Raw genomic sequence first — 13,475 nt, 5'->3', positions numbered from 1 at the left:
GCTGATCACCCCAGGAAGGCCTTGGCAGCCTCCTCCGTCAGCCCCCTGTCTGTGAGAATCCCCACAGCGGCCCCAGCAGCGGGGGCACCCGCACACCCCCGCCCGGGCAGCAGCCCTCCCGGAGGGGCCTGGCACGCACCCTGCAGGATGTCCTTCATGACCGTCTGCAGCACCACCTCCTCGTACGTGTTCTCCACCAGGATAAACCTGGCAAAGTCCTCGAAGATCAGCTCCTGGAACCGAGGCAGCTCCTGCAGGGCAGGAAGGCATGGGGCAGAGGGACGGTCAGGGCTTTGGGGCAGAGAGGGTCTGCAGGGACTGTGCCACCCCACCCGGGCCACTGGACAGGCTGGCCCCAGCCCTCAGGGGACCCGGAGGGGGCTCAGTGGGGGACGGGGCTGCTCACCGACTTGCAGGTGGGGGCCAGCTTCTTCAGCAGGAAGGGGATCGTGATCTGCAGCAGCGCCTCCCGGAAGAAGCGCTTCCGCACGGAGCTGCTGTCATAGTCATATTTCTGCCAGGAAAGAGGAAAGGGGGACGTAGGGGGCCGCTCAGAGTCAGTGGGCTCCGCCAGCCCCTGGCAGGAGGACAGAGGCTGGTGGTGTGACCTGAGCCTCAGTGTCCTCATTTGTACAAGAGGGTGGGTGGTTGGCACCTCCCACAGAAGCAGCAATCCTGGCGCCAGCCCGGGGAAGGGGCTCTGGGCTTGGCCACACCCAGCACAGGCAGGCCCAGGGGTTGGGGCCGCTCACCTTTAGCACCCGCTCCAAGATCCGCTGGATGGACTTGCACAGCTCCTCCTTGGTGGGCCCCTTCCCCAGCTCCTGGTGCAGGAGGGTCTCAAAGGTGTACACGGCATTGTCCATTTGCTGTGGGGTACACCAGGGTGCACATGAAGGCCCCGGAGTGACTGCAGCCCCTTCCTGCGGGCCTCCGAGGGGCTCCTTGGCCAGCTGTCCCAGGCCAAGCCGGGAGGCGTGGTGGCCTGCACGCTCGCTCACTGTGCTCATGCCCTTGTGCCACTACTGTCTACAGTGCTGGGCACTGGGGCCGTCCCTGCCGCAAGGAGATAGGAAAGAGAGGTCCTGGGCCCTGCAGGAGGGGGCTTGGGGAGCTTCATGGAGGAAGGGCTCTTTAAGCCGAGACCTGAAAGATGAGTGCGAATCAGCCAGGTGAACAGAGGGACAGGTGTTCCATGTAGATGGGAGAGCACGCATTGCTGAGCATGGCTGCAGGTGGCACACGCGGAGGGTGGGCCAGGGAGCAGGGACTCTCCCAGGTGAGGGGGCTGTGGAAGGGCGAGGGGTGTGGGTGTGCGGGGCAGCAGCCCCTGGCCCACCTCACGCATGTGGATCTGGGCTCGCTGCTTGAACACGGAAGTGCTGGACACATCGAAACGCTGCTGCAGCCCATCGAGCCGCAGCGGCTCCATCTTCTCGTAGCAGCTCTGCATCTTGAGGGGGTGGTACGCCAGCTGGGACAGCTTCTCCATGTACTGCAGGGAGGCAGGGGCGGGTGGGACCTGAGCTCGGGCTGCCTGAGCGGCCAGGCAGCCCCACAGACCCACACCTCTCCTGGGGCCTCGGAGTGGAGGCCCCGGAGCTGGCACTAGGCCCAGGGAAGGCCAGCGGGATGGAGGGCCCAAGACAGGAAGGATGGGGATCTGAAGACAGGGGGAACGTGGTCCAGCAGTGCAACCGGGGTGCTAAGGGAAGGGTTCTCATCCCTTGTGGGGCACTGGGTGACCTGAGGCAGGTCACTCACCCTCTCTGAGTCTCATGTTTCTCAGCCTCAGAATCAGGTGGTTTCTCATGATCACTAAGGTCCTTCTCTGGTTCTCAAATTCTGTGATTATTATTGTCTGTGGACTCTCCAATTTGAGGTATGGAAGAGGCTAAGATTACAGCATCAATGCTATCTGCCCCTGACAACAGCGTGGGGCTCCAGCCAGCCAATGTGGGGCCTGTGGAAGGGCGTTCACCCTGAGAGCCAGGTAACTGAGGAACAGCGGAGAGCTGGGTTGTCTCCATTGGCGTGCACGTGAAACGGCACACACGTATTTAATTCTACCTTGACAGTTTGTGGGGGAAGCAGCTGTGTTAGGCTTGCTCACTGGTTTCCCAGCTGCAAGCACTCTGCACAATTAGTGCATGAGCACGTGGCAGAAAGCCACATGTGTGTCTATGAAAAGCTATGGGTGCTTTCCCTCAGGTGGGGGTGATTCTCCCAGATGGCTCTCCCGCCACCGCGAGGGTGGCCCCTGATTCCCTCAGCCACCACCTCGAGAGATGGTCTTCCTGATCCCTTGCCCTCCACTGCAAAAAGCCGTTTTCCTTTCCTTGTTCACTCGTCTGTCCCTGCGAGCCTCCTATAAACCGGGAACTTCTGGCTCCGCAGTTCCTTTGCCGTCTGCCTGAATCCAGTGTGGACCTGCCTGGCCTCGGCCCACCGGCATTACACAACTACATTATAGTCCTCATATCTGAAGCTTGCCTTTCTTTCTCCCCTCCTCCCCTCCCTTCTTTTCCTCCTTCCTTCCCTCCCTTCTCTGTTAAGGTCTTTGATATTTTAGCAGCCCACTTGGTTTATGAAGACTGCTGGCAGGGGTTAAGTTCCCCCTTACCTCTAACTGCTGGCTCCCAACAGGACAGCCAACACCTTGGCCTCACACTCAGCCCCTCAGACCCTGTTTGCAGGTTATGCTGGGAGGGGAGCAGCCCACTGCGGGTCACAGTGACGGCCTGCTGGGGACAGACCAGATCCAAACCCAGGAGGGGCTCCCGAGAGGTCGAGGGCCGGCCTCACCTCGCCCAGCTTGTCAATTCCACCCTCGTTGATGACGTTCAGGTTCATGTCAGTGACCTCCTTGAAGAAGACGTCCCGCACCTCGGTGAAGCCCTGGCTGGTGGGCACCATGAGGGCCTCCAGGATGGACGGGATGTAGGGCTGGACGTGGTTCCGGACACACACCTCTGCCTTGGGGAGGATGAAGGCTGCGCCCAGAGGGAGCTGGTTAGCTGATGTCCCTCTGGGAGCACCTCCCTGCCATCCCGGACCCCACAGCTAGAGGCAGGCTGTTGGGCTTTTGTTTGCTTTTTTCTAAAGAAAACCACCTGTGACAACAACAGCAAACAATGATTCTAGAGACAGTAAAGACAATACACCCACGAAGCCAAAATGACAGGGTATTCTGAGATTGGACCTTGATATTTCTGAAACTGTGATGGCAAGAAATGAAGAGACCTGCTTGTCTACAGGTGCTGCAGCTACAGGCAGAACAAAAGAACATCTTCGGGGGGTCTTGCTCGTTTGTTTTTAAAATAATGGGAAACACTTTAGTAGATGCAGTGAACCTCTGAGTTTTGCAAACACTGAGCTGGCCTTGGCTCTGGAATGGTGTGGCCTGGCCCAGCGTGACCGTGTGAAAGGTTGTGTCCCCGTGGACAGGGACCATCTCCAGACATTCTGACCACGGCATTTTTACCCTGGGGTGTTTTGAGGTCCCTCCCTCCCCTCTTCCCGGCTCGTGTTGTTTGTTCCACGGAATAAATGGCAACTCTCCGTGTTCTATCCACTCACTGTGAATATAGCCAGTCAAGAATATAATTGTCGGCCAGTGTATTATGGTGACGAGGGAGCCAAAGGAGCCCATCTGGCTGGGAACGGAAAGGAGCATAAGCTGACTCAGAAAAGTCAGACGTGGTGAAAGTGAATCATCACCAAGTTAAACTGATGTTGCTAAAATGACACGTGGTGGAAATCTGCGATCGGCTGAAGTCAGGCAGAAGGCTGAACCTCCCTGACACACACTGAGATCGTCAAGAGCTGGGTTTATAGAAATAATAGCTATAAAACAACTCCGGGGGACGGTGTGTGTGTGGAAAACAATAGCTCAGACTTGATTTTGATTTAAAAAAAAAACAATCAGTGAATTAAGTCATTGTTGTGAAATGCACAGGAGTCCATGAAAAAACAGGAAGTAGCCCCTGGCCCCTGAAGGGCTGGTGGTCCCAGCAGGTCCACCCAACAAAGACAAGCATGGCGGGTGGCCTGCCTACCTCGGATCTTGCTGGCCAGGTGCTCCTTGGAGGTGATGATCTGGTCCATGTCGGTGCGGATAACCGCCTCCATGGCCGGCCGGGCCTGCTGCAGCTTGGACAGCACTGCCTCAAAGTGCGCTTTGGCCTGCTCATATACCATGCGGTACACGGCGTCCGAGATCTGCGGGCAGGGCCGTGGCGTCAATACCGGGCTGAGGGTGCACGGAAGCTGCAGGCCGTCAGCCCCCGCCCCTAAGCGCAGGCCACGCACCTGGATCCACTGCCGCTGTCGCTCCTGTGGTTTCCCCTTCAGCCGTGGGGCGAGCTCTGCCTTAAGCTCAGGGCCCAGCTCCTCCATCACCAGGTTGCTCAGGATCTAGGACCAGGAGGCATGGCTGGGGCAGGGGTTGGAGCGTGGCCCAGTATGTCCTCCCCATGTTCCATCAAGCCTGGCCACTCAGGCACCTACCTCCTCAGGGCTTGGCTTCATGCTCCGTGATTCTAATGCCCTCTCCTGAGTATCCTTCCCACAGCCTATCTGCGTGAGTGTGCTTCAGGATCCTCAGGGCCTTTGCACATACTGCCTTCCTGTCTGGAATACACACTCCCCCCACCTTGGCTGTGCATAGAAGTATGTGTATTCATTTGTCAAACGTCTGTTTCTCCCACTAGACAGAGAGCTGAGTACCAGGGCTGCGTCCCTCTCGTTCACAGTGGCATCGGGGCACTTGGGCCAGGGCAGATGCTCAGGAAGTGACTGAACAAAATAACAAGTACTTCCCTCTGCATGACCAACTTCAGTCTCCGCCTATCCAAATCTGAGCCTGCTGCCTCAGTCCCAAGAGGCAGCACCCCCAGAGCCCTGTCTCTGTGCCCGACCCCAGCCTCCAGGCCCTGGGGGACTTCCGCAGTCTCCCCGCCGGCTGTCCGCGCCTCACCTGCACCTCGTTCCCACACAGCATCTCCCAGGTGCCGTACAGCTCCTTCGACTGGCGGTACATGCGGATGGCGTCTGTGAACGCGGGGCCCTCCACCTTAGAGTTCTCAGGGATTCCTGCCCGGGAGAGGGAAGGAGAGAGAAGGTCAGGAGGACGGCCCAGTGGCCTCCACCAAGAGCAGCTGACAGACAGCCAAGCCCACAAGCACACCGACCGTCCTTGTCATCTGAGGGCAGGAGTAGTTACAGTGACAGCAACAGGGAGAACCACCCACCACCAACAGCGGCCACCAGTCGTCCTCCATGTCCTCCTTATCTCCTAAAGTCCTCCCAACCACCCCAAGACATGGGCACGGTCATTTACCCTACTTCCCAGGTCGTGGTCCGAGGACACTGAGGGCAGAGCCAGGACTACAAGCCACCCCCCCCTCCTGAGGGAGGCGGCCTCGCCCCGCCCCTCACGCTCTACGTCAGCGCCTGCGCATTCTCCCTGCGAAGGGCTAGGCAGTGTTTTCAGCTTTGCGGGCAGATGCTCTCCACCACACGGCCTGATGGAGCCACCACAGACAATCTGTGAACAACCGTGATTCACAACTGTGCCCGTGGGACGTGGTCTGGTTCCAAGCCTGGTTCCGGACTGCAGAACCCTAAAGAGCCTCAGTCTCCCCTGCTGAACACTGGAACCATGACCCCCAGCCAGGCCTCACCCATCAACCAGGAAGCCCCCAGGGCCGCATTGCACCTGACTGGGGACTGCGGGAGGAACTGCTCTGGCTGCCATGGGCAGGCCGGGGTCTGCCTCGGTCACCGCTGGGTGTCCACGTCTGAATATAAAATACTACTTCTCTATTTCTGATATTGGTGGTGGCAGTGGTGGGGACCCAGATGAGCTAACCCACCTCCCCCCTGCTGGAGATGAACCTGCTTGCTAGGTGTTGAGGAGGCGAGCTGCAGGAAGTTGCAAAACCTGACTTGGGGAAGAATATGGTTAAACACCACAGAGCCAGGCAGCGGACAGCAACCCTGGCCACATGCCCCCGACCGCTGTGTCCCCGAAGCCGAGGGAAGGGAAATAGCTCATGCTTCTGAAACCTCGGCTCCCACTGCGATGACTATAGGCTGAGTCACCCCCACAGAGAAAAAGCCCCTCGGGTGTACAAGGACTCCTCCCCTCCCACATCCGCTGACTGCAGGAGTCATTCATCGCCTATTGGAGCTGGAAGGGAGCTCAGCGGTGGGGAAACTGAGGCCCTGCCCCCATCCCTGCAGTGGCAGCCCCCTGGACTGGGACGGGGTGGTGGGAAGTCTCCGCCCTGCGCTTCAGGGACCTGACACTTGGCGGGAGTGACCGGAACAGAGCAGGGGTGTGGTAGCTAGAGCACCATGCAGAGCCCCTGGGGGGGGGCTGCCCACTCGGGCCAGGAGAGGAACCCCACTCGAGCTCCCAGGAGGAGCAGGGTCTCCCCAAGACCAGGTTTTGCCTATAAAATCCAGGCTCTGCATTGCATGCTGCCTCTCCCACATCGGGGCATTGATATCCTACAGGAGATAGGCATGCCAGACCGTGGCACTTCCCAGGCAATAGGAAGGCGAGGCAGAGGGCCGGGGCAGCAGGAAGGAGGCTGCCGATGTTCCAGGCCCTGGTTCTGGCCACCCAGACCCTTAGGATATCTCTAGTCTGCATGCCGAGCTGCTGGGTTTCATAAGAGTGAGGGTCATTCCTCCTGAGCTATCCCCATGAGCCAGGCTGTCAGGGGCTGAACTGAGTGCGTTCGGCCCCCCAAGTTCATAAGCTGAAGCCCTAACCCCTCGCCCTTCACAATGTGACTTTATTTGGAGGCAGAGACTTAAAGAGGTAATTAAGGTAAAACGAGGTCGTTAGTCTGGGCCCTAATCCAGTATGACTGGCGTCCTAATTTTAAAAAAAGGATATTTGGACACAGAAAGCATTCGCATGGGGGGGGGGGCACGGGAAGACACAGGGAGAAGGCAGCCCTCTGTAAGTGAAGGAGAGAGGCCTCTGAGGAGAAGCCTGCTGACACCGTGATCTGGGACTTGCAGCCTCCAGACCTGTGAGGAAATTAATTTCTGGTGTTTTGCTATGGCCGCCAGAGCCGCCGCCATCACTGACCCTGTGCTGAGACCTGTAGTCCTCACCCACACTACCTCCTCTAATCCTGTGAGCAATGGCTGCTCTCAGCCCCACTCTTCCCAGGCAGGAGACAGGTTCAGAGAGGTAGTTACCAACTTAAGTACACACAGCACCAGGGCTCGGACCCAAGCCCTGCTCACTCTACCCAGACCCCGAACACTTCCTGCCTGTGAGGTCCTCAGGGTCAGACTGAGAAAGGAAACTGCATTCCTCAGCCCTGGGCAGCAGACAGGAAGAGGCCTTGACCTCTGCACCCAGGCCCACTCTGAGGGCTCAGCTCAGTGCCCCCGCCGCCTCTTGCCACCCGCAGCTGCCCCAGGAATGCAGGATGTGAGAGGGGGCCTGGGGTGAGCTGGCGTCCACCCACTGGGCCTCCTTCCCCACTCACCCCCCACTTCCTGGCAACTCCCTGAGCGAGCAACTCCAGGCTCCACGGACTCCAGGCCTGGCCTCCAAGCTGAGCCGAAGGAAGCAGAGAACTTTATACCACCGTCCTCAGGGTGGAGGACAGGCTCATCTGAACCCAGCCTGGTCAGCTCCGGAGCACCTTCCTGCAGCAGGCCCCCTCTCCACTCCTAGCCACTCTCCCTGCCCTCCCCCCTTCCCGAGGCACAAATACCCGAGGGCTGAACCTTGGTCTCACAGCTGAACCCTCGCTAGGTGCCAGGCACAGGGCCAAGCGCTTGACCCGAACCAACTGATTTACTTCTCCCAGCAACCCCACACTATGCACAGGGGGACCTGGACTCTCCCCAGCTGGTCCTGTTTCCACTGCCACCTGGTCTGGGGCCACCCTGCCAGATCAGCCATCAGGCTTAGAAACCTGACTTGGGGATGGGGTGACCTGAAACGGGCTGCAGAGGGTGGAGGGAGGGAGAAAGAAGGGAGGAGGAGGGAGGGTGCCCAAGCCAGGCAGCCAGAGCCCAGATGGCCTCCACCCAGCCCTGGCCCCACAGGCCCCGGGGACCTGGGAACAGGAGGCCCTTTGTGGGTGGCAGGGCCGGCCCGGGTGGCGAGGCTGTCCTGACGGGAGACAGGTTCCTCCGCCAGGCGGACTCTGGACAACGCAGAGGCGGCTCTAGAGAGCTGGGAGGACAGGCGGGGTGAGCCGAGGCACCACGGCTGCCAGCCTCGGGCATGGGTACCCACCCCGTATCCACCTCTGTGTGGAGCTGAGCCCAAGGTGTGCCAGGCCAGCAGGGTGGGCGGGGGCAGGCATAGCTGCCTTCCTCTGCTCCCCAAGGCTAGGTCACTAGGAAGGCAGTTCAGGGTCCAGCACAGGGTGGTTCCTCCCTCAGGGCCCCACCCTCCCCCGCCCTCCCTCACCCTCCTCCACGCTCTTAAACCTTTCTGATCAAACTCCTTAGAGCCCCACAAGGCTCTCCTGACCACAGTGCCACCTGCAGCTTTGGGTCAGGTCACCCCGGCCCCAATTGAGGGCCACCTATCAACTGCTCCCACCGCCCAGCCTCCCCTCTTGCAGCTGCCACCTGTCGGCAACGCTCCTCCCTCTGCTGGACCAGTCATCCTTCACGTCTCAGCTGAACCATCGCCTCCTCACAGAGCCGCCTGATCCACCCGCCCTATACACTGGATTAGTAACCGCCCTACACTCACACCCTCAAGGCTCCCGAGCGGCTCCCTCCTCAGCACCCAGCACAGCTGTGATTCATCCTCATCTGTTTCACATCTGTCTCCCCACCAGGCTGCCAGCAGCTGGGGGGTGGGGGGGTGGAACCACATCTTCCCCCTTGTTGCATCCTCAGCACCCAGACATTCAAAATGTTTGTTGAATGAATGAGTGAGCAGGAAGAGATCTCGTCATTTCACAGATGTGAACACTGAAGACTTAAGGGAGGATATAAAATTCCCAGAGTACTTAGGATCAAAATGACATAATTTTTAAGAATTTTACAAGCATTGAGTGGGTTCTCACTGTGACTCCTCACCAACCCTTCAGACATGGAAGAATCCTATCCCCACTTTCAGAGGCTCCCAGAGGTAAGTCGGCCTCCGGAAGTCACGTTGCGAAAAGCGGAGGAATCAGGACTGTGTTTCTGTCATCCAGGGTCCAAGGGCACAACAATCACGCCTCTCTAAGAGCAGTTTTTCCAAGCAACACAGAATTGTTTTCATCAAGGAAGAAGGTTAAGGAGAGCATCACAGTGGTTTCTCATAAGCCCAGCAGAAAAAGAGAACAACTCCTAGAGCAGGGTTGCCACACCACACTCAGCCAGTAGGTGTCGCCATGCAGCACATAACCCAGGTGATGCCCCTCACCTCTGCGGCCCAGGACCTGAAGGCCACTCACCATTGTTGCAGTGCCGGATGCAGTCCTGCAGAACAGCCTGCCACTTGTCCTGCTCAGCTTCCGTCATCATGCAGAAGTAGTAGTGACGGGCAAAAGGATGCCAGAGGATGAGCGGGAACTGTGTGGGGCACTTGAGGATGGGGGCAGAGCTGGATTTTGATGTGGTCCCTGTGGAGACAGGGCCCTCTGAGCAGCTGCCCTCTGCAGTTTCCCCAGGACCCAATCTGAGGGCCAGGCACAGGCTCAGAGAGGGTCGACCTGTCCTGGGGTGACCAGCAGGTCAGTGGGGCTGCAGCATCCTTGCTTGCTGCATCCTCCGCAGCCTGGCTAAAGGGGCCCCGGCATCTGACTAGACTCGTTTCTTAGAACTGGTACTGCGGTCTCCTCCAGCCCCTCGTGGGAAAGGTCCTAAACTCCGTGTGGGAGGCACAAATAACACAGGGTCAGAGCCCTTGGGTTCAAGGCCAAGCATTACCTTCTTGAGTTTCCCTTCAGAGTTTAGCTATGGAGGCCAAAGTATGGTTTAAATGTCCAACGGGGAGGGAGGCAAGGGGGGAGGGCGGTAGAAGACATAAAAGGGGATTTTTCTCTCTCTGTTTTGTCTGCATGGATATTTGAGATCCAGCGAGATAAGTGGTCCTCGACTATGACCTCGCCGCTGCTGTTAATGGTAAAACAATGACCGTTCTTCTTTGCGTCCTGGCTCTGTCTGTGTACCCATGCTGGGCTCGCGCACACAGACCTCACGGGGTCCACACAATACCCTGAGGTCAGTCCTTTTACTGCTGTGTTGCCCGAAGAGACAGAGCAAAAACAAGACCAGAGCGCAGGCTGGAATCCAGGAATGTCGGCTCCATCTGAGCCCTCAGCCACATGGGGCACAAGTCCCAAGTCCCATCTAGGGGCACACGCTGCCCCCGGGCCAGCAACTCTCCCTCTTTGGTTTCCTTGGGGTTATCTGAGAGGCAGATGTGCTCCTGTGAGGCTTCTGGGAGTCTGAGACAAGGTGGGCTGGACCAGAGGCTGAGGATGACTCCTTGCAGATACACTACTGACTCAGCAGTTTACAAAGCAGGGTCACCCTGTCATCTTCTCCCAAGAGTCTCTCAAGGACTCAGGGAAGGAGAATAGAGAGTGAGGCTCCCATTTCACAGCTGTGGTCACAAGCCTCAGGAAGCAGGGGGCTGGGGTAGGGCAAACACAGGTCCAGCCCCAGCCCCAACTCCCCTGCGTGGCCTCCTGCCTCCTCTCTAGGGGCTCAGGTCATGTTGAGTACTGGCTGGTAGCTCTAGGTCCAACTAGTCTTTCTGAAAACATGGAACCCGGAGCTCGGGGACCAGGGTCGCCCTCTCCCCACCACCAAATCCTCTGGGCTGTGCAGGGCATCTCAACCTGGGATGGGTGCTACTTTACCTGGTAAGGAGTTGCCAACCAGCTCCAGGTACTGGTCCACGGAGGTGAGGATTTTGTAGCCTGCACTGTTAATGACAGCTCGGGGTGGGACCTGCCGCTCATAGGCCTGAGGAGAGGGCAAGAGGGTCCCCTAGAGGTTACAGGTAATGACCAAGCCAAATCCCACCCAACTCTGGCTCCAACTCCCTACTCAGTGTTGCTGCCCAAGGAGGGGAGGAGAAGAAGGAAAGGGAGAATGGCAGGAAGAGAGACACAGGGAAGAGGAAGAGAAGTCTGACCTACACAGTGGCTAGTCAACATGGTGTACAGGAACCTGGATCCAGGCTCTGGTTCCACTGAATACCGTCCGTGTGAGGCTGAGGATAAGGTTCCTCCACCTCCTATGCTTCAGTCTCTACATCTATACAACCAGGATAAGAACAGTCCCTGCCTCACTGAATAGATAACCCACATGAAACAATTAGCACAGTGCCTGGCCCAGCAGAGACAGTAAACACGCTCAGGTTATTATTACCATCAGTGTGGCTATTTCTGCCTCCGTGATCAGCAGCTACCACTAGCCAAGCGTTCGTCACCTATCAGGCACTGTGCTACAGGTCCTGCATGCTTCATTTCACAGAATTTGCACAATCCAACAGGTGGGTGCCATTATTAGCCACAAGTTCACACAGCTGAGTAGGAACCTAGGATGTGAATCTGGACTGTCAGCCTCCAGAGCTCGGAGTCTCTGACCATTACCCTGAACTGTCCACCAACTCCCTGGTTCTGAGCACCACACGAGTCCCCTGTGGAGGAGAGTTAGGTTTGGGCACTGCTTTGTTTCACCAGTGGGAAAAAGTGGTTCTGCTGCAGTAGCTCATATAGCAGGGCTGCCGTGCTGCACCCTGCCACTAGGTGTCAGTACTCAACACATTTCTTGAGAGTGACTTAAACCTCTGGGCCCTGATTACTGGCCAAGTGTGGTGACAGATCATCAACAGCATCAGCAGCACCGAGAACCTGTTAGAAAAGCAAACTACTGACCCTGCTCCAAGCCTGGATCGAACTGGGGCAGGATCAGCAACCTGTTTGGGGGTTTGTTTGTTTTTGTTTTTAAGAGAGACAGAGTCAGAGAGAGGGATAGATAGGGACAGACAGACAGGAACAGAGAGAGTTGAGAGGCATCAATCATCAGTTTTTCGTTGTGACACCTTAGTTGTTCATTGATTGCTTTCTCATATGTGCCTTGACCGTGGGGCTACAGCAGACCGAGTAACCTCTTGCTCGAGCCAGCGACCTTGGGTCCAAGCTGGTGAGCTTTACTCAAACCAGATGAGCCCACACTCAAGCTGGAGACCTCAGGGTCTCGAACCTGGGTCCTCAGCATCCCAGTCCGACGCCCTATCCACTGCGCCACCGCCCAGTCAGGCTTTGGGGGGTTTGTTTTGTTTTTTAATTTTTACTCATTGATTTTAGTGGGAGAGGAAGAGGGAGAGACAGGAATATCAATCTGTTCCTCTATGTGCCCTGACCAGGAGTCAACGGGCCACCTCTGTGCTTCGTGACAATGCTCTTTAACCAACTGACCTATCCAGCCAGGGCCCAGCAACCTGCTTTATTAACAAGCCTTCTAGGCCATTTGGATGGAATTCTATCAATTTGGGAACCACCGCCGTGAGGCAACAGGCCCATCCTGACTCTAACGCCCATTTGCCCTCAAACAGAGGGAAAGTGGATCTTCCTCACAGGGGCCAAGGCAAAGATAAGGACACTCAGCAGGACACCACCACCCAGGGACAAGCCACTGAGGAGCAAGGATGGGAGGGGTCAGAGGAGCCCCGCCCAGCGGCAGGAAGCCCAGGCAGCACGGAGGCCCTGGACGTGGAGACTGGGAAGGACTGGAGAGAGATTCGGACGAATGGGGTAGGGGCTGGGGGGTTGGTTACAGCAGTGATCCCCAACCTTTTATGGGCCACGGACCAGTTTAATGTCAGAAAATATTTTCATGGACCGGCCTTTAGGGTGGGATGGATAAATCCACAAAATAAAATTATGCAACCGGCATAAAAACTGTGGTATTTTTAAATATAATTGTCGAACTTATGAGACAAGCATCAAGAGTGAGTCTTAGGCCTGACCAGGCGGTGGCGCAGTGGATAGAGCGTCGGACTGGGATGCGGAAGACCCAGGTTCGAGACCCCGAGGTCACCAGCTTCAGCGCGGGCTCATCTGGTTTGAGCAAAAAGCCCACCAGCTTGGACCCAAGGTCGCTGGCTCCAGCAAGGGGTTACTCAGTCTGCTGAAGGCCCGCAGTCAAGGCACATATGAGAAAGCAATCAATGAACAACTAAGGTGTTGCAACACGCAATGAAAAACTAATGATTGATGCTTCTCATCTCTCTCCGTTCCTGCCTGTCTGTCCCTGTCTATCCCTCTCTCTGACTCACTCTCTGTCTCTAAAAAATAAAAAGATATAAAAAAAGAGTAAGTCTTAGACGGATGTAACAGAGGGAATCTGGTCATTTTTTAAAAATAAAACATCATTCAGACTTAAATATAAATAAAATGGAAATAATGTAAGTTATTTATTCTTTCTCTGCGGACCGGTACCAAATGGCCCACGGACCCATACCAGTCCGTGAC

The 13,475-nt window shown here is 57.0% G+C and overlaps 1 protein-coding gene across 3 annotated transcripts in view; it reads right to left on the bottom strand.

Annotated features, from left to right (window-relative positions):
* The window catches only part of NIBAN2 (niban apoptosis regulator 2), a 51,325-nt gene that overhangs the window by 2,429 nt on the left and 35,421 nt on the right, over positions 1-13,475 (bottom strand). For all 3 annotated transcript variants that reach the window (XM_066256156.1, XM_066256154.1, XM_066256155.1), the window contains exons 4-13: positions 10,854-10,959; positions 9,441-9,608; positions 4,979-5,094; positions 4,312-4,416; positions 4,059-4,221; positions 2,806-2,993; positions 1,340-1,495; positions 753-869; positions 407-514; positions 140-251 (exon numbers count right to left, since the gene is read on the bottom strand). In XM_066256156.1, the coding sequence (XP_066112253.1) occupies positions 140-251; positions 407-514; positions 753-869; positions 1,340-1,495; positions 2,806-2,993; positions 4,059-4,221; positions 4,312-4,416; positions 4,979-5,094; positions 9,441-9,608; positions 10,854-10,959 (1,339 nt within the window). The remainder of the gene's footprint in view (positions 1-139; positions 252-406; positions 515-752; positions 870-1,339; positions 1,496-2,805; positions 2,994-4,058; positions 4,222-4,311; positions 4,417-4,978; positions 5,095-9,440; positions 9,609-10,853; positions 10,960-13,475) is intronic.

Source organism: Saccopteryx bilineata, chromosome 2 (genome assembly GCF_036850765.1).
Source record: "Saccopteryx bilineata isolate mSacBil1 chromosome 2, mSacBil1_pri_phased_curated, whole genome shotgun sequence".
In the NCBI taxonomy this organism is placed as follows: Eukaryota; Metazoa; Chordata; class Mammalia; order Chiroptera; family Emballonuridae; genus Saccopteryx; species Saccopteryx bilineata.
The sequence above is the reverse complement of the archived record's forward strand: the minus strand, read 5'-3'. Positions and strand labels throughout refer to the sequence as shown.